The 20,587-nt window shown below is 27.7% G+C and overlaps 2 protein-coding genes across 3 annotated transcripts in view; one reads left to right on the top strand and one right to left on the bottom strand.

Moving 5' to 3' along the window:
• The first annotated feature begins 1,045 nt into the window (after positions 1–1,045).
• Positions 1,046–7,873, top strand: LOC101513689 (transcription factor bHLH18-like). 2 transcript variants are annotated; one of them, XM_027331308.2, is made up of 4 exons: positions 1,046–1,193; positions 1,344–1,820; positions 5,800–6,168; positions 7,460–7,873. In XM_027331308.2, exons 1-4 carry the CDS (start codon positions 1,158–1,160, stop codon positions 7,463–7,465), a joined length of 888 nt encoding a protein of 295 aa, XP_027187109.2. In that variant the 5' UTR covers positions 1,046–1,157; the 3' UTR covers positions 7,466–7,873. The 2 variants fall into 2 exon arrangements, with proteins under 2 accessions (XP_027187109.2, XP_027187108.2); XM_027331307.2 differs by having other exon boundaries at positions 1,049–1,193; positions 7,471–7,873.
• An 8,004-nt stretch (positions 7,874–15,877) lies between these two features.
• Positions 15,878–20,587, bottom strand: part of LOC101513373 (uncharacterized) — a 31,924-nt gene continuing 27,214 nt past the window's right edge. The window contains exons 9-14 of the mRNA XM_012712286.2: positions 20,410–20,583; positions 20,200–20,329; positions 18,553–19,076; positions 17,547–18,455; positions 16,913–17,092; positions 15,878–16,451 (exon numbers count right to left, since the gene is read on the bottom strand). Of these exons, the coding sequence (XP_012567740.1) occupies positions 16,254–16,451; positions 16,913–17,092; positions 17,547–18,455; positions 18,553–19,076; positions 20,200–20,329; positions 20,410–20,583 (2,115 nt within the window). The 3' untranslated portion in view covers positions 15,878–16,253. The remainder of the gene's footprint in view (positions 16,452–16,912; positions 17,093–17,546; positions 18,456–18,552; positions 19,077–20,199; positions 20,330–20,409; positions 20,584–20,587) is intronic.

The raw sequence follows: 20,587 nt of genomic DNA, 5'->3' as shown, positions 1-20,587 counted from the left end.
AAAAAATTGATTCAATTTTTTTTGTTACAAAAAATCGATTCAATTAACCTACATTAATTTAAATTAGATGATATTTTGTCTTACAACGGATGCAAACCGCACTATATATGAACACCCTTAGTACTACCGTGTTCTTTAAAAGAATTTACTAAAGTAAATCCTATATAATTAAATCACTATATTCGTCTTAAAGTAATTGTTTTATTTATTTATTTAACATATATTACAAAAATCATAAATAAAATGAAAAAATAACTACTTTATTAAATTATTTTTGTTAAGTATAATTTATTCACTATTATTATATATAAAATGCAAAATTAAATATAATAATTTATAAATTAATCATATAATATTAACTAGATAATACAATAATTAATATTATATACAAAAATTAAAAATGATAACTTTTTTTAGAGAAATTATATTTTTGTTTGAATTACAGTTTTAGTCTCCATATTTTTATCGATTCATAAAATTAGTTCATCTATTTTATAAGTCGATAGTTTTGGTCTATCTTTCTGATTTTTTTAACTAAAAAGTAATCATATGTGATTCGTTAAATAACACGGTATATGATATGGTAATGTAGAGTTATCAATATACATGAAATTGTAATAAAATATCATGAAAACTTAAATTTCAACTCAATTTTTTTCATATTTTTAATTTAATTAATGACATATGAATAGTTAATGCATCAAGATAGTTTTATATCATAAAATTATATGTCACCTCCTTGAAAATATGAAAATCTTTATTCTTTAGTTAAAATATCTGAAGGATATATTAAAACTGTTGATTTTCAAAATAGGATGACCAATTTCATAAATTGACAATAATAAAAAGAATAAAAATGCAGTTAAACTTTTTCTTTGTTTCAAATATGACATTTATTGTGTACTATTGATATCATACATGTTTTTTTTTTTTAAATAGAAGATTGATAGCATACATGTTGGCAAACAAGACAAGTGGGTTTGAATCCCCGTGTAAATATTTGGAGGATTCTCCATCTAACGGTGGAAATTAAAGTTACATGTTTAACGTTGTCCAAATTCATAGGTTGATATGTCTACTTATTAAAGCTAAAATTCTATCTTTGGGTGATATGTCACACAACACAAACTCCTAGCTTCTCCCAATTTTTCTTTTGGATGGAAGATTTGTGGGAAAAGTGGTTTTCTTCTTTGGTAATGAGATAAGCAGAGTTTGATTCAACTACTTATAGTATTAATTAATTAAATGAATAATGACATGTTAAATATGATTTCTTTTCTATAATTAATATAATATTTATTTTTATTTAACTCTTGGTGTCTCTTCCCATTTGTTTGTTATAGGAAATGGATGGTGACAAATCTCCCTATTTGGATGAAGACATGTTTCTCGTAGACAATATGGAGCAAACCAATTTCTTTCTTGAGAGTGCTAATTCCAACATTAATATTGATAATGTTTGTGTTACCACAATTCAAGAGAACATGCTCAACAATAGTAATACTTCCAACTCCCTCATTTCTCAAGAATATAACTATGCTTCTAATTCACAACAAGAACCTTCTCAATACATTTTATCTTTTGAAAAGTCAATTGTTGAACTTTCACCTAATAGTGCCATTGCCACATGTTCTTCTATTATGGGCCAAAAAACAACTTTGAATAACAATGTGAGTGAATTACCAAAGGCAAAGGAAAGAACCAAGAGTTTTAGAAGCTCATCTGAGACACAAGATCACATCTTGGCTGAGAGAAAAAGGAGACAAGTTATTACTGAGAGGTTCATAGCACTATCTGCCATCATTCCGGGATTGAAGAGAGTAAGTTTCTTATACAATCCATAACATCATTAATTAATCATAGATTCATATATTTAAAAAATTAAACTTATATAATTTTTTAAATATTTTCAATAATTTTCTTTCATTGTATTAGTTTTAATTTTTTGTGTGTACAAAAGGTAGTTCGGAGCTACTAAAATAGAACTATCAACGTTCTTAAGTCATAGTTCAACTACACATGTCAATATTGTTAAGTTATATGTCGTGTTTTAAATTCGAACCCGATACATCACAATTGTGTAAATTAATTATGTTGATATTTATCATCTTTTTTATGTAAAAAAATAGATATAACCACTATGACTTCATATTTTAGTGATTTGCATAATGTCAGAGCTACTTAGTACATCATTTATTCTAAAATAATTATCATATTTGCAAAATAATTTGTCATAAAAAAGATTGTTATGTTATATTGTCAATATAGTTTTAATTTCTTTTTTTCAATTGTACTTTCTAATTATTAATATATACTTCATTTTCATTCTCTCACTCTACATTCATGATAATCATAATACACTAATTATTAATAAGAATAATTTAATAAAATCACTATTCTATCTTTCATCTATTATCTTTTTTTAATATGTGTGAAATAATCAATGTAATAGATATTTTGAAACAAAGGGTGTATTATAGTAAAAAAATAATCATAAAAGTACTTTTAAAAAAGAAAATAATAAGTAGATATATGAAGAACTTAAAAAATTACTTAAGAAATAAATTTGTGATATATGGTATTACTTTATTTATTAAAACAAAAAATACTTTGTTAACAACATATCAATTTTCAAGTAATCATTAATTTTGTGAGATTATTCATTTTATGATTTTAATTTATAGTTCTAGCATTCAATGCAATTACTTGTGGATGTAATACGAGAGAATCTGAATGATATATATATATGATTGAGACATGATATGATATAAATTGGATAAAATAGAACATGATTGTGTCAGGATAAATATTATCAGTGTTTGATAATCAACAGAATAATATTTTATTATATCATGTATTTGATACATATTTCATCAACATAATATATATTATATTTAAATAATAAAATTACTATTGTGAATAATTACATATTAGTTTTAAAAAAATAAGTAGTAAAATAATATTATATTTAAAACTATCGATTGACACTAATAAATAAAAAATTTAATTTAAAAAAAATCATAAATAACTAAATAATTTTAATTTATTTGTTAGAATATAAATAAAGATATGATATATATTATATGTAAATGGCATAAATATTCTTGTAAACAAATTATAATTATTTTCAAATTTTAATTAATTTTAATATTTTTATAATTTTGAATGCTAATTTATTAAATTATATAAAAAGACAAAACTATCATTGTGATAAAATTATAAACATTTTTAAGTTAATTATTAATATTTCATTTTTATGTTTCAGATTAAATTCTATTAATTATATTTATATTTATATTTGATTAGATTTACATTTTTATCTTTTAGATTATATTTTATAAATTGTTTTTAGATTTATATTTTATTATATTTCAACTTTATATTTTAAATTATATTTTATAAGAGTAATTTAGTAAATAATTGTTCTTATTATATTATGCTGATTTTTTTACTCAACTCATATTCAAGATAAAAAATTTAAATAGAGAAAGATGATATGATAAAGTTCTTGATTAACTTATTATATCTTATTGATTTATCAAACACTGAATTTAAACAAAATATGATAACTTATTCTTATCTTATCCATCAAATAGTTTAGAATAAGGTGAAAAGAAATAAAGTCAATGAATTTATCAACAAAGATATGGAGCTATTGTCAAAATTAATAATCTTTTGATTTTACACAAAAAATTGATTCTATCTTTATAATTGATTTTAATACTAGAAGAAAAAAATGTTGAATGCAATTTAAATTTAACAAAGCTTCATTTTCATGTACACATGGATAAATATCCAAAAAGGTAAAGTTTATAACGAGACGGATAATCTAACAAGTATTTTAATTGTATCATAATAAATGAATATGGAAATAGGTATAATAGTATCCTTACTTCGTATATTTAATTTGATACAAAAAATTAATAAAATTAATATGTTGTAATATTTTTTTGTATATTTTAATTGTTTTTATATTGAAATTTTACTATATATTTTATAATTATTAATATAATATTTTTATATATTAATATCTTTATATTAATAAAATATTAAAAAAATTCTACATAACAACAACAGCAACAAAAAAAAAATATTATACATAGATAATCTATTTATTTAAAAAATAATATCCATAGGTATCTCCTGGTCGATAACAAAATAGTATTGCGTTGTGTCAAGTGAATACCAATTTGCATCCCTTAGCACACACAACATTCGCATATTCTGTCTTAATATTACTTAAGACTCTTACCAAAATACTCTACTATGTTATTTGTTTTATTTTGGTTTAGTATTTTTTTTAATTCCTTAAAATAAATATAAAATATTTGAGTCTTTTAATTTTTAAAAATATATTATTTGAACATTTTAAATTACAATATTAGACACTATTATAAATAATTAAAATATATTATTGTTTGTAATTTGAATCATCAAAATATTTAATATTTATAATTTAAGAGATTAAAATAAAATAAAATAACATAAAAAATTAAAGTATTTAGTATTTATAAATTAAAAGATTAAAATAAAATAAATAAAACTTAATAAAAGTTAAAAATAACTTAAAAACTAAAATTTAAAAAAATATATATTTTACACACATAACACATGTTCTGAAAAGGTCACAGTACTATGCCTGCTTCGCCATTCTGACAAAGTGCCATGTGCACCTATGTACCTTTCCTTTTTATTTCATCAATTATCAGAGAAATAAAATGTTACACCCAATGTCAAGTTTTCTTAACCTAAAAGTACTCTTACAATATTTGCATACCTAATTACTCTAATTCTTTCTCGATGAACAAAATTACCATCATATATTTTACTTAATTACATATATAGTTCAATAAGGTCCTCATTAAACCAATTACATAACTTGATTATCAAATAATATAAGACTGATTTATAATTGACTAGGGGTTGCTTTGCTAATTATTTTAAGCTTCCTAGTATTGTTCTTTTTTACATTAACACAATGATTATAAATGTACTTATAACTTAAAAGTTTAAATAAGTTTATGCTTTGTATTTTATTAGTTGCAACTTGCAAGTTCAAGTTTCCAGCACAATTATATTATAAATTAGGGAATTAAAAAATATATATACTTTAATTAAAGTTTTTTTATCTTTTTATATAGGTGTGTTTTTAAATAGTATGTCTAAATAATTGTGATTATGTAAAACTTCTTGTTTGAGTTTGTCCAAAAGAAGAGTCGTAATTATATATGGTTTGGTAGATGTTTATATATTTAGAAAGTATTACAAGTTTTGATGCAAGTTAAAATGGCTTACTGTGAAAGTTTAATTTTTTTTTTTTAAATTTATGTCAAATTTTAGAGACAAGAAAATTATAAAAATATTTTACTTTTTATTTCAGTGATTTGTATAAATTTCGATAAATTGAATATGATCAACTAATTAATACTTCTTTATTTGCTCAAAAAAATTAATTTAAAACTTTTGATTATTAATTTGTGCTTATAGAAATTAAATTTACACAATAATTAATTATCTCATTTCTTTATATTTTTATTATTAAAAATCGAATTTATATCCTAAAATTTATAACAATCCTAGATATCGCGTACACTTTAGCGAGAACAATACATAATCTTTCTTAAATATATTGAATTTTCCACCTCAATTTTTTCTTCAATCATTCTAAGATTTTATTTATTCCTTTAACTTTCTTTTAACTTTTCTATGAATTTTCAACTATTATATATCACTTTTGGCTTTATCATTTCTTTATACAAATATAACTTAATAATTCAAATACACTTTTTCTACATGTAGACTGACAAGGCCTACATACTTCGAGAAGCCATCAATTATGTGAAACAACTTCAAGAAAAAGTAAAAGATTTGGAGAATCCTAACAAAATGAAAAAAGGAGATTCATTAATATTCATAAAAAATTCCCAAGCTTCCACAACAGAGGAAACCACTTCATGTGAAGAGAAAATTGATAATAGTAAGAAAGAACTACCAAAGGTTGAAGCAAGAGTCATAGAGAAGGAAATTCTAATTGAAATCCATTGTGAGAAACAAAAGGATATTGTGGTCAGATTAATGGTCTTGCTTCAAAATCTTCATCTATCACTTGCTTGTAGTAGTGTATTGCCATTTGGAAATTCCATTCTAAAAGTTACAATAATTGCTCAGGTAATAAACAAATGCCCTATTATTTCATTTTCCAAAATAATTATGAAATTCAAAATTTTATTGAAAAAATTCTTTATTAGGATACTTTTTATTAAACACATTAAGTAGGAAATTTTTAGTTATATTAAAATAATGAATTAAAAATAATATTAAAATTATTTAATAAGTTTTAATATTTTTTATAAATATTTTCTTAAAAAAAATGTTAATTTTTTTTTACTGAAAATACAAAAACGATAAAAGTGTTATTTATTCATGACAAAAATGAATAACTGTTATTTATTCATGACAAAAACAACAAATAGTGAATGAGAATGACCGAGAAAAAAAAACAAGACAGGAAAAAAATGTGGCATTATTAAAAGTGGTCCATCTTTGAAAAATTAGATTTCACTTCCCACATTTAGAAAAGTGGTCCATCCTACATAAATATATGGTTACAACGAACAGATTAATTCTATTTTGAAAAATTGTATTTTCTATTAGAATGTTTTTAAAAATTCATACAAAAAATAGTAAAATGTGAAGATGTGAAATATCTCTCTCTCATCATGGTTTAGATTTTTAGAGCCATTGAATTCTTAAAATTTACAAATATTATTATCATCCACATTCACTCATTGTTATACACAAGTCTTTTTTCTCTCTAGACTCTTCCCTCGTTTACAGAAAAAATATTTTTGTATAATAATCAAATGAATATGAAGTATAATAATATTTATAAACTCTAACAATCTAATAACTCTAAAAAACTAAATAAATACTTTTATTTTTAAAAAAAGTAAAGTATAATTGTCACAAATTATTTGAAGGAGTCTGACAAATTTTCTTTTAACATTTTTGTAAGAGAGTCTTTTCTCTCTCTAGACTCTTCCCTCATTTAGAGAAAAAATATTTTTGTATAATAATCAAATGAATATGAAGTATAATAATATTTATAAATTCTAACAATCTACTAACTCTAAAAAACTAAATAAATACCTTTATTTCTTAAAAAAGTAAGAAATATGGTTAAAAACATTTATTTTGCACATAAATTCTACAAAAATAAAAGGGTTTAATATGGTTAACATAATTTTTTGATTATTAATCAATAAAACTTACAATTATGTAATATAATTATGTGATCAATGATTTTTACTAACTGACAATATAAAATTGATATGTATTATTAATGTATAGTCTTTTCTCTCAACCAATAATGACATTTCTTATATGATTTTTCGCCACAATGTATCTTAAACCATTGAAATTATATATATTATAATTTTGAAATTTTAAAGTGTTGTAGCTATGATGCAGATGAACGATGAATACTGCATGACCATGAATGATCTGGTTAAAACTCTGAGGCAAGATCTCTTGGAGTCACATGACAATCAAAAGTATATTTTCAAGAGGGTCCAATAAAATCTCTAATTCTTGTTTATTTGGCTTTGAAGTTTGAAGAAAATTTTGTTTGGTTTCTTTCAAATAATTAAAGCTATGATGAGAATTTCTTTGTAATGAATTTGGGAGGAGTCTATTGAAAGAGTAAAAAAAAAAGAGAGCCAGATGGAGGTGAGATTTGGTGTGAATACTAAGCATATTATTTTATTTTACTTTTTAAATTGTGAGCAAAATTATTCTTTACTTTTGCAAATAGACTGAAAATTGAAGGAGAATAAAGTGGTTATACCATGAACATTGCAAACACTTTTGTTAATCATTATGACAATTTTTCAAGTAATAAGGGAAAAATTCCAAAATAAAAGGATTTCATTTTGTTTTTCATGAGTCACCTTTTAGAATCATCAAACTCATCAACATTAGAACGTGACCTAGAGTTAGTATAATGGCCAGATGTTGCAAGATCAGCGTTGTTATAGTTTATTTTGTAAATTAATTACTTTTTTTTTAATAATTACTTTTGAGTCTGTATTTATTTGTTACAGCTTTTAAAAATTATAGTTATTGAGAAGTCATTTTTCGTAGTTTCAATTTTTTATTTATAAATGATGATTTAAAAAAAGAATTTTACTTAAATATATACATACAAAATATTTTTTTTTTAAATCTCTAAAAAGTAATTTCTAATTTTTTTTAAATCTATAAAATCCTAAGAGTCATGTATGCTAGGTTGCATTAGTCGATTCACAATTGTTTCCCTCAAATTGAATGCTTTTGAGACATAGGAATTGATTTATAATTTAGTAAAGTAGGAAAAAAATATTGAGGTATGAAATTAGAGTCTTGGTTATTGGGTGATGTTATCTGGTCCATTTTTACACTAGTGTATTTAGAAATATGTGTGCAATGCAAAATTTGATAGACTTGTAGTTTTTGTTTTTACAAAATAATAATATTAGATCATTTGAACTAATAGATTACATGGATCTAAAATAATATAAATTTGTTAATAATAATAAAAAATATATATATATATATATAGATAAATTCACATAATCCATGTTAATAGTATAAAATGGTAAAATGTTTATAAATTTGATAAAAATAAAATAATCTAAATACATAAATCTATGAATCTACAATATTGATGATACTAGAATTATTGATTGAATTTGTCAATCTTAAATCTTTTAATTCAAATTAAATAAAAGTTATAATGAGACATAAAATTTTAAAACACCACATCATAAAAGTGAACAAAATAATTTACACTAAAATACCTACGAAATAACATAATAATAAAAAAAGAAAAATTGTCTTTTGTTAATTCTCTAAAATCTGGTGGACACTTGGATGGTTGACATGTAAGCCCAATGATCAGATATCTTTTAAATTGCAGGGCTTTGGCCCAGTTAAAATTATTAAAAAAATTAATTTTTTTAATCTTTTCTAATTAGAAACCCTAGTTCTCTTTTGTAGGAATTGCTAAACCTATCATCTATGCTCTTCGATCTCTTTCTTAGCAAACTTTTTTTTACTAAACATAGTAATTTATAAATGAAAAAGAAATTGACCTTTTAATTAAAAAAAATTATAAATGAGAATGAAATTTTAAGGAAAAACTTATCTTAATTAATAATTCTTTTGAAAATAATATTACTAATTAATTATTAATTTTGTTTAAAAGAGAAGTCGAACTTGTTACCTTCTTAGTTTATCACTCTAATTTTTAACAACCATTTTATAACTCTCATATTTATCAACAATTAATGTATTTCAATCATTATGAACTTGAATAGTTAGCTAAAAGTGGTTTATATAATATTAATTAATAAATATAAGATACAATTGAAAACAATTTAAAGTTTATTTGAAACAAAAATAACAATGTAACAAATTTTTGCAAATATGAAATTAGTGTGGGAGGAACGGACTACACTTTAAAATAATATATACATAATATGTGTGTCTATAGATAATATATAAGACAAAATATGTATAATAAGCTAAAATCCAAATTGTATCCAAAAAAAGTCGAAATTAAATTCAACTAAATATTTCAAATTTTTAAAAAAATTAGTTTTTGAGAAGTCGTTTTTAGTAGTTTTAAAAAAAATAATATTATAAATGATGTTTTTCTAAAAAAAAAAGTAATTTTCACTTAAACAAACACACAAAATATTTTAAAAAAAAAATTGGTTTAATTGCAGTTTTGGTCTCCATATTTTAGCTGAATCGCGAAAGTAATCCCCCCATTTTATTTCTCTCCAGTTTTGGTCTCTCAAACATAATTTTGGTCCAAAACTTGATGAAATTTCATTTTTTTTTGCATTTATTTAAGTCACACCATGCCTCAAGATCTCATTTGCAACAATTGTACATAAAATCTATGATCATAAATGGTGTAGTACAACTTTAAAAAATGAAATTTTATCAAGTTTTGGACCAAAATTCTGTTTAAGGATCAAAACTGGGGATAAACAAAATAGGAGGACTACTTTCGCGATTCAGTTAAAATAGGGGGATCAAAACTGCAATTAAGCCAAAAAATTCTAAAAAATAACTTCTATATATTTTTTTATAAAATCCTAAGAGTCATGTAGACTAGGTTGAATTAGGTTGTAGTAGTCGAATAAATTCTCGATTCACAGTTGTTTCCCTCAAATTGAATGCTTTTCGGATATGGAAATTGGTCTATAATATAGTAAAGTAGAAAAAAATATTGAGGTATGAAATTAGTGTTTGTTATTGAGTGATGTCATATGATCCATTTTTACAATAGTGTATTTAGAAACGTGTGATCCATCTTTACAATAGTGTATTTAGAAACGTGTGTGCAATGCAACATTTAGTAGGTTTGTAGTTTTTTTTACAAAATAATAATATTAGATAATTTGAACTAAAAAATTATATATAAATTCGTTAATAATAATAATAAGAAAATGAATATATAGATAAACTCACATAATCCATGTTAATAGTATAAAAAAAATTATAAATGAGAATGAAATTTTAAGGAAAAACTTAATAATTTTTTTGAAACTAATATTAACGAGTTTAACAATTGACATGAATAATATAAAAAGGAGTTTAACAAAAAATATAAGGAAAAGTAGACAAATTAAAAAAATGCATTAACGTAGAATAAACTGGAAAAATAAAGGAACTTGACTTAACAACTAGAAACTAGAGAGGATGCTCATGCGCCAGAGATCCAGATCCAGCACGACGGTTAGCGCAAAAGTAATTCCAGAGTTTTGCCATTTTTTCTATTATATAGCCCCAGCCGTTGCCACAATACTCCATTGTTTTGTATCATCAGTTGCCACAATACTCTATTGTTTTCTCACAGCCGTTGCCACAATACTCTATTGTTTTGTCCCAACCGTTGCCACAATACTCCATTGTTTTGTCCCAACAGTTGCCACAATACTCCGTTGTTTTGTACCAGTCATTGCCACAATACTCCGTTGTTTTGTACCAGTCGTTGCCACAATACTCTGTTGTTTTCTACCACCCGTTGTCACAATACTCCGTTTTTTTGTACCATCCGTTGCCACAATACTCCATTGTTTTGTCTCAGCCGCAATACTCCATTGTTTTGTACCAAACGTTGCCACAATACTCCATTGTTTTATCCCAACAGTTGCCACAATACTCCATTGTTTTATATTAGTCGTTGCCACAATATTCCATTGTTTTGTCTCAGTTGTTGCTACAATACTTCGTTGTTTTGTACCAGTCGTTGTCACAATACTCCGTTGTTTTGTAACAGCCGTTGCCACAATACTCCATTGTTTTGTAACCGTCGTTGCCACAATACTTCGTTGTTTTGTACCAGCCGTTGTCACAATACTCTGTTGTTTTGTACCAACAGTTGCCACAATACTCTGTTGTTTTGTACCAACAGTTGCCACAATACTCCGTTGTTTTGTACCAGTCGTTGCCACAATACTCCATTGTTTTGTACCAGTCGTTGCCACAATACTCCATTGTTTTGTACCTTGTTTTGTACCAGCCGTTGCCATAATACTCCATTGTTTTGTCCTATCCGTTGCCACAATACTCCATTATTTTGTACTAGCCGTTGCCACAATACTCCATTGTTTTGTACCAGTCATTGCCACAATACTTCATTGTTTTGTACCAGTCGTTGCCACAATACTCCATTATTTTGTTTCAGCCGTTGCCACAATACTCCATTGTTTTGTCCTACCAGGTTTTCTGTCTTTTGTCTGTAACCAATAGAGAGTCGACATCTTGAAAATTTCTTTTAAAGGTTCTAAACATTTGACATAGCTGATAATAACCTTCTTTCCATTTAAAAATGAGTACTGCAATGAATGCAACTAGCCAGATTAGCAGAATCACTCTAAAACAAAACTCACATGATTTGCGCCGTTTTAGTTGCAAATGTCGCATTAAGCACCAAAGTGATTAGAGGTTGTACAATGTATTTGTTCGTCTTGTCTAGAAAAAGGAAAAGTGATACTGTTACATAGGTAACATTCACTAGGTTAAATAGAAATGTTATAAAGTCTTCGTTCTCTATCAAGAGTTTAGAATGTTCAAGAGCTACATCAATGAAACACCCCATTGACTGGTAAAATTGTCATGTAAATGAAAAAAAAAGTTTCAATATTTCAAAGTCAATCTCGTTTGACATGGTGAAAAAAGAAGGAAGTGTATTGAAATTTTGAGTGGAAAAAGCAGAAGACAACGACGCATTTATGGGTGGGATAGGAGTAACGTATATAAAAGAATAAAAATTGAATAAGACAAACAATCCTGTTATTGTTGCTTTTGCAATATGTGTGCTTTTTGGGTGGAATCAGAGGACGAGTGGTGACTGAGAAAAATTCGCAAGTTACGTTTTTTTGTTTTAAACAAATGCAAGATAATAAATTTGGGTCCAACGTCTAGCAGTTGCAAGGTAATAAATATACTTATTTATTTATTTATTTATACTAAAAGTAAATTATTATTTAATATGTGTAATCAAATTACTTACTGTACTAACTTGGTGGTAAAAGTATTATTTTGTAATATCAAAGTATCAAATTTAAATTGAAAATATTTATAAAATAATTATTAGTATCACTTTAATTAATAAAATTTTATTCGTTTCTTAATTTTATTTCAAAAAATTGATGAGAAATGCCATTAAAGTTTGAATTCATTACTTTTTATATTTTTATATATAAAGGATCATATCATCTTGTCCTATAAATACAATGACATTGATATATATGGACGAGTCTAGCTATTAGATCACCACTTTTCTACACTTAAGTGTGTGAATTTAACTATTAAATTATTTTAAAAAAATATAACATTTTATTTGTTTGTAAATGACTCAATTTTACTATTTGGATATCACTCACCAAACATACATTCAAATTATTTGTTCCTTCAAAAAAATCAATTCACTCATTTTAAGATGATTACAATAGATTTTAGAGCTACTTTTATTCTCTTATATTTCTAAATAAATAAAAAAACAAATTTGTATTCTAGAGTTGTTGGGCCCGTTAAAGAAAAAATGTTGTATGTACATTGAATCGTTGTTTTCATCTTTTTTTCTATACAGGACAAAAATTCCTCAAATTATTAACATTCTAATTTATATATATGTATATGCTCTTTTCATCAAATTTAAAATAGTATTTGAATACTTTTATTTTTTTATTTTTTTTATTTTTTATGTATTCACACGACAACAAAAATTATAGATGGTGAAACTCATTATAAAAGCATGATGTCAAAATACTTCATATATTAAACTTCAGAAACTGAAAAAGAAAAATGTTATTTTAATTGTTTGAAATAATTCACAATACAAAGAAAAAACTAAAATTTGTTAGATAATGTTATTATATATTAGTAGTAAGGGTATTCTAGACATTTCTATTTTCCTGTATATATACTCATTGTAACCCTATTAACTTTAGTTTGGTTCATTATATGTTATGAAACCCTAGAGTGGTTAACATGGTATCATAGAGTTTTGGTTAATTTTGAGATCTACTGTAAAAAAGAGATAGACTATTTTGATAGGAAAGACAACCACCAAAAGAGAAAAGAGAAGAGTAATCATATTCTCGATTTTGTTAAATCAGTTTCAGAAAACATCGATTGTGCATTCGTTAATTGTTGGATCGGGCTGATATTTTGACAGCAGGTTCACAACATTCAGGTCTTCGTCTTCAACGGTTGGATCAATATTTTGATATTTTGGTTTCTGATGGCTCTTCGTGATGATTTTGAGGGCCTATGCGGAGGTATTTTGCATCGTTCCCCCCTTCCTAATGTTGAATCAGTAGTTAGTGAATTGTTGGCAGAAGAAATCAAACTTAAGACTCATTCTGGTGTGTCAGATAAGGGAATTATTTCAACTCCTCCATTTGTTTTTATTACTCGTGTTCAAAAAGGAAAATCTCTAGGGAGGGTTGGAGTTGGTAATGATGAATGTGCATTTTGCAAAGAAAAAGATCATTGGAAAGCACATTGTCCGAAATTGGGGAGAACACATAAAAAGAATTTTAGGGGGCCATCGTTCAATGCTGTTGCTTCTGCTCCTCATACCATTCGCTCTAGTTCTGGTTCGGTATACTCATTTGAGACTGCTTCCCAAATATCTGATATTGCAGAACAACTTCAAAAACTTCTTGCCACTCAATCACATGCATATCTGCCACCTCTTCTAAAGGTTTGAACTCCTTGTTATGTCAGGTATATCTCATTCCATATGGATTCTTGATTCGGGAGCATCTCATCATATGACATACGATGATAAATCTTGTGTCTGTGAAACATGTCTCATTTGTGTAGGTTATGACTGCTGATAGAACTCCTATGCCACTAGCAGGCGTTGGTTCTGTCTCCACACCTAACCTGTCTCTTTCTGATGTTTATTATATTCCTAATCTTACTTTGAGTCTTGCTTCTGTTAGTCAAATATGTGATTTCGGTTATTCAATTATATTTTCTTCCACTTCTTGTTGTGTGTAGGATCCACATTCCGGGAGGCTGATTGGGACAAGCCATAAATAGGGGGGACTTTAAGTTTTGGATGACCTGCGACTCCCAGATACTGCAACCTCAACAATTACTGTCAATTTATTATCTAGTTATTAATTAAATGCTATCGAAAAATAAATAGATTTCATTACCAAATATACCATTCTTCTTATATTTTAGATTATTCTTGTAGTTTTTCTAACTTTATAAATTGGATCTTATTTTTTAGAAAAAATAAAATCCAAAAGTAACTATTTTAAACAGTTAAAGTGGTAATCTGATTGTAGGAGTAACTATGTGATAAATTACATTTCATAATAATTTAATAGTTACGTTAAATTTCACTAATTCAACTGTTAATTATTCACGTAATATATTAATGATAAACACATAAAGTTTTTATATAAATTTAAATTTTTTGTAGATATGTAATCTAGTTATCGATATTTACTTATATTTTTTAAAAGTTTATTATACATTCATTTGAAATTACGTAATGAAGTATCAAATAGTTTTAAGAATTTTTTATTTGACGGTTGGATTAGTGGAATTCATCGTTTATATTGAGTTATCAAGGAGAGTAACGCATCGCATTATAGAGAGGTATGTGTTACACTATTTGACTTTGTGTGTCTAAAAATGAGATGAGAAATATACTATAGTTGTTATCATTTAATATTCCATAACTTATACATTAAATTATTGAAATTTAAGAGGTGTATTGACATTCAAAACAGCGTATATCTGAAAAATATATTTGATGACATATAACATACTCCGTAATAAAATATAAGTGCAATTTGATAAAAAAAATATTGATGTATTTGCACCAAATGTCTACACACACAATAGTTGACCACAAATCAATTATAATTATAAATAGAATTAAAAGGATTATATGTTAATTAAGTTAAGGGACCACATGTAATATTTAACCTAGATTATATTATCCCCTTCTTTGCATATGGGTTGTATCAAAATAGGATACACTTTCTTCTTTCGTCTAAAATTTGAAAAAAGACAAAATATAATTGATAGCGATAAACCATTATTGTTTTACAGAAGAATAAGTATTTGTTGCCGTTAAAAATAGCGATAAATCATTATTAAACAAATCAATGATCAATATTATATATACATACAATGTAAATTATAAATAGTCAAAATATCACTTACTTAATTTTCTTACTACACTAATTATATCTAACTTCATAGAAGTCAGTAATTCACTTTAAAATCTAAATATGTTTTATTTACTATCCATGAATAAATTAATTATAAATATGAGGCACGTCGTAAATAGATTTTTAAAATAACATTAATTTTCTTTTTACTTGATTATCCAATCCCTTTTAAGAAGTCAAATCTGTGTGCAGCTAATATGGATCACCATTATAGCTGATCAATGATAGACTACATTTTCGTTTAATATCCACTGTTTTATCTTGCAGTTTCATCAGAAGACTCTCCACCCTACAGACAGAGAGATAAAACTAGAAAACATAAAAAGCACCCATTTATTTTGGCTTCATTCACAACATGATTTACATAAATGAGCTGGCTAATTTCTCTCTGATGAAACTCTTGCAGAAATACTTTCAAGACAGAAGTTAGCCTCCATCCGGGAGTAGAACTTAAGAGACATTGTCAAAAGGCTTATGAAATCAGTAGAGATGTTATGGACGAAAAATTCGGATAGCCTTCGTAACTTGAAGCCGACAAAAGGGACACTTCGAAACTGCAGAAGAACATCTCCGACACAACACATGACCACAAGGAACTATTGTTATATCAACCTCAGCACTCAGGCAAACCCGACAAGTCCATGCTGCTTTTGCTGTATCAGCCTCTTTTGTTGATCGTTCAACCTTTTCCTGCAATGTGGCATGTCATTTGAAACTAATACAAAATTTCACTCTATCACATAAATGCATCACAAAGAATCTGGGAAACTACTATGTTGTTCAATCATATTACTTTTCTCTATACTATCATAAAACCGTCTGCAAAGCCTTGAATAATTGATAAGTAATAATATATAGAGGCAAATTTCTTCAATTGAAAAACGGAAGCTGCATGTTTACAATATACCCGTCTAGCTGGTATGAAAACTGTTTCCGGAAAAACCTTAGGCAGCATTTGAAAATGAAATGCAAACAAAAATTCAAAATGTTCATTATTGATGCATTAACTAAATGGGTTAAGTATTTGGATAACTTAAACAAATTTTGAATAGGTTCCAAACCATACAGATAAAAGATTACAAGATAGAGTATATAAGCCAGTAATGTAAAGGCCACTCAGAAGTTATGGTCCTAAATTAGAAATCACCAACCTGCTCCAACAGTAGTGCTGCCTGAGATTCTTTTAGATTTTCTTGCAAATCTATTGTTTTTTGAAGTAGAGACTGCTTCTCCGCATCCATATTGATCCCAGCAGCAGAGAGTATTTCATTTACAGCCTGCACCAGTTCTGCAGCTGAAACTTTGCCAGACTGCTCTCTTGAAGATGGCACCTGTTCACACAGAAAATTCTAGTTCAGTTTAAGCACATCAAACAAGACCTACAAGCAATGCAAAAGATGCACCACAACATGAAAAATACATTTTGCATGAAAGGTTATGGGTAATAACAACAGTTAAAGGGAGATATAGCCTTCAACAATAGAGTTAGTACTTGAAAAGGATTATATGCTTATTGTTTCTATCAGCTTTGCTTGAAACTAATTAATGTTTCATCAGAACCAAAACAGCTTTAAAAAATTATTTTCACATTCTTTTGTGCAGATAAATATTATTCACGTCTATGTTATTGGAAAGCATGAGATGGGTCATGAATGTCAGGACTGCAGATTTAAGGTAAGAAAAAACCTCTTTCCTGCATAAATGATCAGAAAAGGTGGAACCGTTTGAAGCATATAGCACATCAAATATATGCTTCTAATTAGAAAAAAAGTCAAAGCGCTGAACCTGAGAGTTGATTTCTCCCATTCTTGAACTTTCCGGGATGTCAATGTGGGACCTGTTATTTCCTAATACGGGGCTATCATGCACCAATGTTTCTTTCAGGGGACTGCTTGCCGATACACTTTTAAATGAAAATACTTGTGATGAAAGGAAAGCTTGTGTAACCCCTGGTGCAACTTCAATCTTAAATCTATACAGAGCTTGACCTGCTGGTGGTCTGACATCCTCAGAAACCTTACCATATTTTAGTTTCTCTCCATGTTGAGATCGCCAAGCCACTATTTCCCCAGAATAAAAGGGCCTCAAAGGATGGAACTGCACAAGACGAGCATCTTGTAGCAATAGTTCTTTGCCAACAATATTGCTACTGCCATTCATGGGTTCAACTTCTTTCTTGTCCGAGCAAAGTTTTAAAATATTAACAACTGCAATCTCAACTCCCTCTGGACAATCAAATAAGGATCCGACAGGCAATATGATAGGAGAGCCTAATACCTGGCTGACTACAATAGAAATGAGATCAAAGAGGGAAATATATGTTGGTGGTTCAGCAATTAGAATACAGGATCTTGATTGGTTCATATAATAGAGAGTTTGATGTGCGGATTCATTATTCCACTCTGGGATAATGAAATCTTTGGCTGCACGTGTAACATCTACTAAATTCGGCAAGAGCAAAAACCTTGTTTTAAGATACTTAACAAATTGTAGTTTTTCTGCAGTAGAATTCAATAAGCTTTCTATTGCTTCCAATGAAAAGCTATTCAATGCAGGAATGTAACTCCCCATGCTATTGACAACAGTCCATACAGCATTTTGAAGAGATTTGCTCGATAACTTCTGTTTGATGGTCACTATAGAAACAGACCCCACAGATCCCAAAGTCTGTAACCTCTGATTCTCATCTAGTTCCTAAAAACACATAGAAAACCTTTCAGTAAGTAAAAGCCCTGTCAATGCAAAAATTAGTCAACGCTACAATAGGAAAATGTATCTGAAATCTTACTACCTCAATGACGACATCAGACAATTTTTTGATACCCAGGACAATACATACTCTCTCAGGAAGATCTGAATGGACAAATCTAATTCTGGAAGTATCAATACATTTGACATATCGAGAGCCATTAGAATCAACATAGACACAGGATGTGGAATGAACAAGTCTGCAGCCATCGTCAGGAACTATGATTTCTGATTTACAATCATAACCAACAAATGTGTTCCCCTCATCAATTTGATCACAAATAAAATTCAAAATTTCCATCACAGCACGGAGCTCATTGGGATTTAAATGCTGATATCCACAAGCTTTCTGAAGATTTAAGAGAAGATCTTTTGCAGCAGACAGTGTTAGCACATCCTGAAGTCCCAAATCTTTAAGAATCTTTGCGAAGGGGAGATATACTGCAGGAAGTTCAAAAGCAAATGGAGACAAATTAATCATCAAACGAGCAAAAAGAGCATCGGCAGTCACTAGGCGTGTTCCATTTGCAGCAGGAAGAAAAGCCACCACCCTTAGCTGTGCCACATCTGTCAAAGAAAAAGTAATAAGAAAATTGATGACACTGTATATACCATTGTTATGCTTCTGTACATGTATGTAAGGTCACTATATCATCAACTTATGCTCAACCACATAGTCAATAGAGCATAAGAGGAGGTCCACAGATTAACAGACGATACCCATGTGATCCCAGTCTAGTTATTGTATTAATCCAATCAGTGCAGTCACAGACCTATTCTTTCGACTTCCAGTAAGGAAAACCAAAGGCAAATGCAAATGCAAAAAATATAGGCAACAGTCTTTCCTTGAAAAAGTAGCCTACCAAACAGTGAAATAGAAAACACACAGAATAGAGAGGCTAAGATCTTTAAAATATGAAGCAACACAGTCCAACCTCTCTGCGTACAAGACTAGGAAACTTTCTCGAAAGACAAAAAGAGGAGGACTATATGTCATAGAACAACATTATCCCCAAATGTAAGAAATGGCCCTGCCCTCCCACCAAATACACTAGCAACATAATATTGTGCCACAACATTTTAGCCTTTTATTCATTTAAAATAGAACTTTGAAGAAATCATGCCATAAGGATGTTACTCTAAAAATGAACACTGGACAACGCAACAAGAGATGTTCCCGTCTTCCTATTTATCTTATTTATTATCTACATATCAAAGGAAATATAAATTCTTAAAGGAGATATTCCTATGTTCCTATTAATTTTATACATTTATATACAAATTGTGCCAGCAGGAGACACCACCACGGGTTATTTCAAATCTAATGATCAGTTATCTTTGTAAGAAGCTCGGTGCATATGATATATATGCTCCAACTTGAGGTGGAATGGCTGATATATATTTTGATCTTTGTATTTCTTGTATAGGCATGTCATATCGTATCATATCATGTAAATAGGAATAATATCTCCTATATTTATTTTTTACTTACTGCTTTGAGCCTAAATAAAATTGACTTCAATGTGTAGTTGAAACACAGTTTCACAACATTATGCCTCTATTTTCACTTATTCAACAATATTAATTATTTAATATTTATAAAAGAAAATTAAAATAACTACGTATTGCTATGACAGCTTTTTTTGCCAACTATTGGCCCAAATGCAATAAGGTGAGAATAATGAGGTACCTGAAGGAGAAAGAGAACCCCAGATTTTGTCCAAATATTTTAAAATCTCGCAGGTACATTCCTCAATGTTCAATCCTGAAGCAATGGGCCAATGTGCAAGAGTATCTTCACCTCCATTTTTCCCAATCACCTAGGATAAAGAATGTTAGAATGAAATTCATATAGGTAAGTCACACAGATAGAATAAGTACACCAAAAGTATCAATTTACCTGCAAATGCTTCAAAACTGTGGAAAAAGCTGGAGGGCTACGTAGATGGAGAGCTCCCCAAGAATACTCTGGAGGCACAACATGTTGTTTGCATAGAATGGGAGCACAACTCCAAGCCAAAGGCCAATCTTTAAATAAAATAGCTTCACTATATGAAGCCAGCACCCTCTTGGAACCA

Source organism: Cicer arietinum, chromosome 4 (genome assembly GCF_000331145.2).
Source record: "Cicer arietinum cultivar CDC Frontier isolate Library 1 chromosome 4, Cicar.CDCFrontier_v2.0, whole genome shotgun sequence".
Classification (NCBI taxonomy): Eukaryota; Viridiplantae; Streptophyta; class Magnoliopsida; order Fabales; family Fabaceae; genus Cicer; species Cicer arietinum.
The sequence above is the reverse complement of the archived record's forward strand: the minus strand, read 5'-3'. Positions and strand labels throughout refer to the sequence as shown.

What these genes read in the sequence shown, in the direction of transcription:
- LOC101513689 (XM_027331307.2), top strand. Translation starts at nt 1,158, where the DNA reads ATGGAAGATTTGTGGGAAAAGTGGTTTTCTTCTTTG. An exon ending in TCATTCCGGGATTGAAGAGA is followed by an intron (nt 1,821 to 5,799) that starts GTAAGTTTCTTA and finishes TTCTACATGTAG; the next exon opens with ACTGACAAGGCCTACATACT. An exon ending in AAGTTACAATAATTGCTCAG is followed by an intron (nt 6,169 to 7,470) that starts GTAATAAACAAA and finishes GCTATGATGCAG; the next exon opens with ATGAACGATGAATACTGCAT.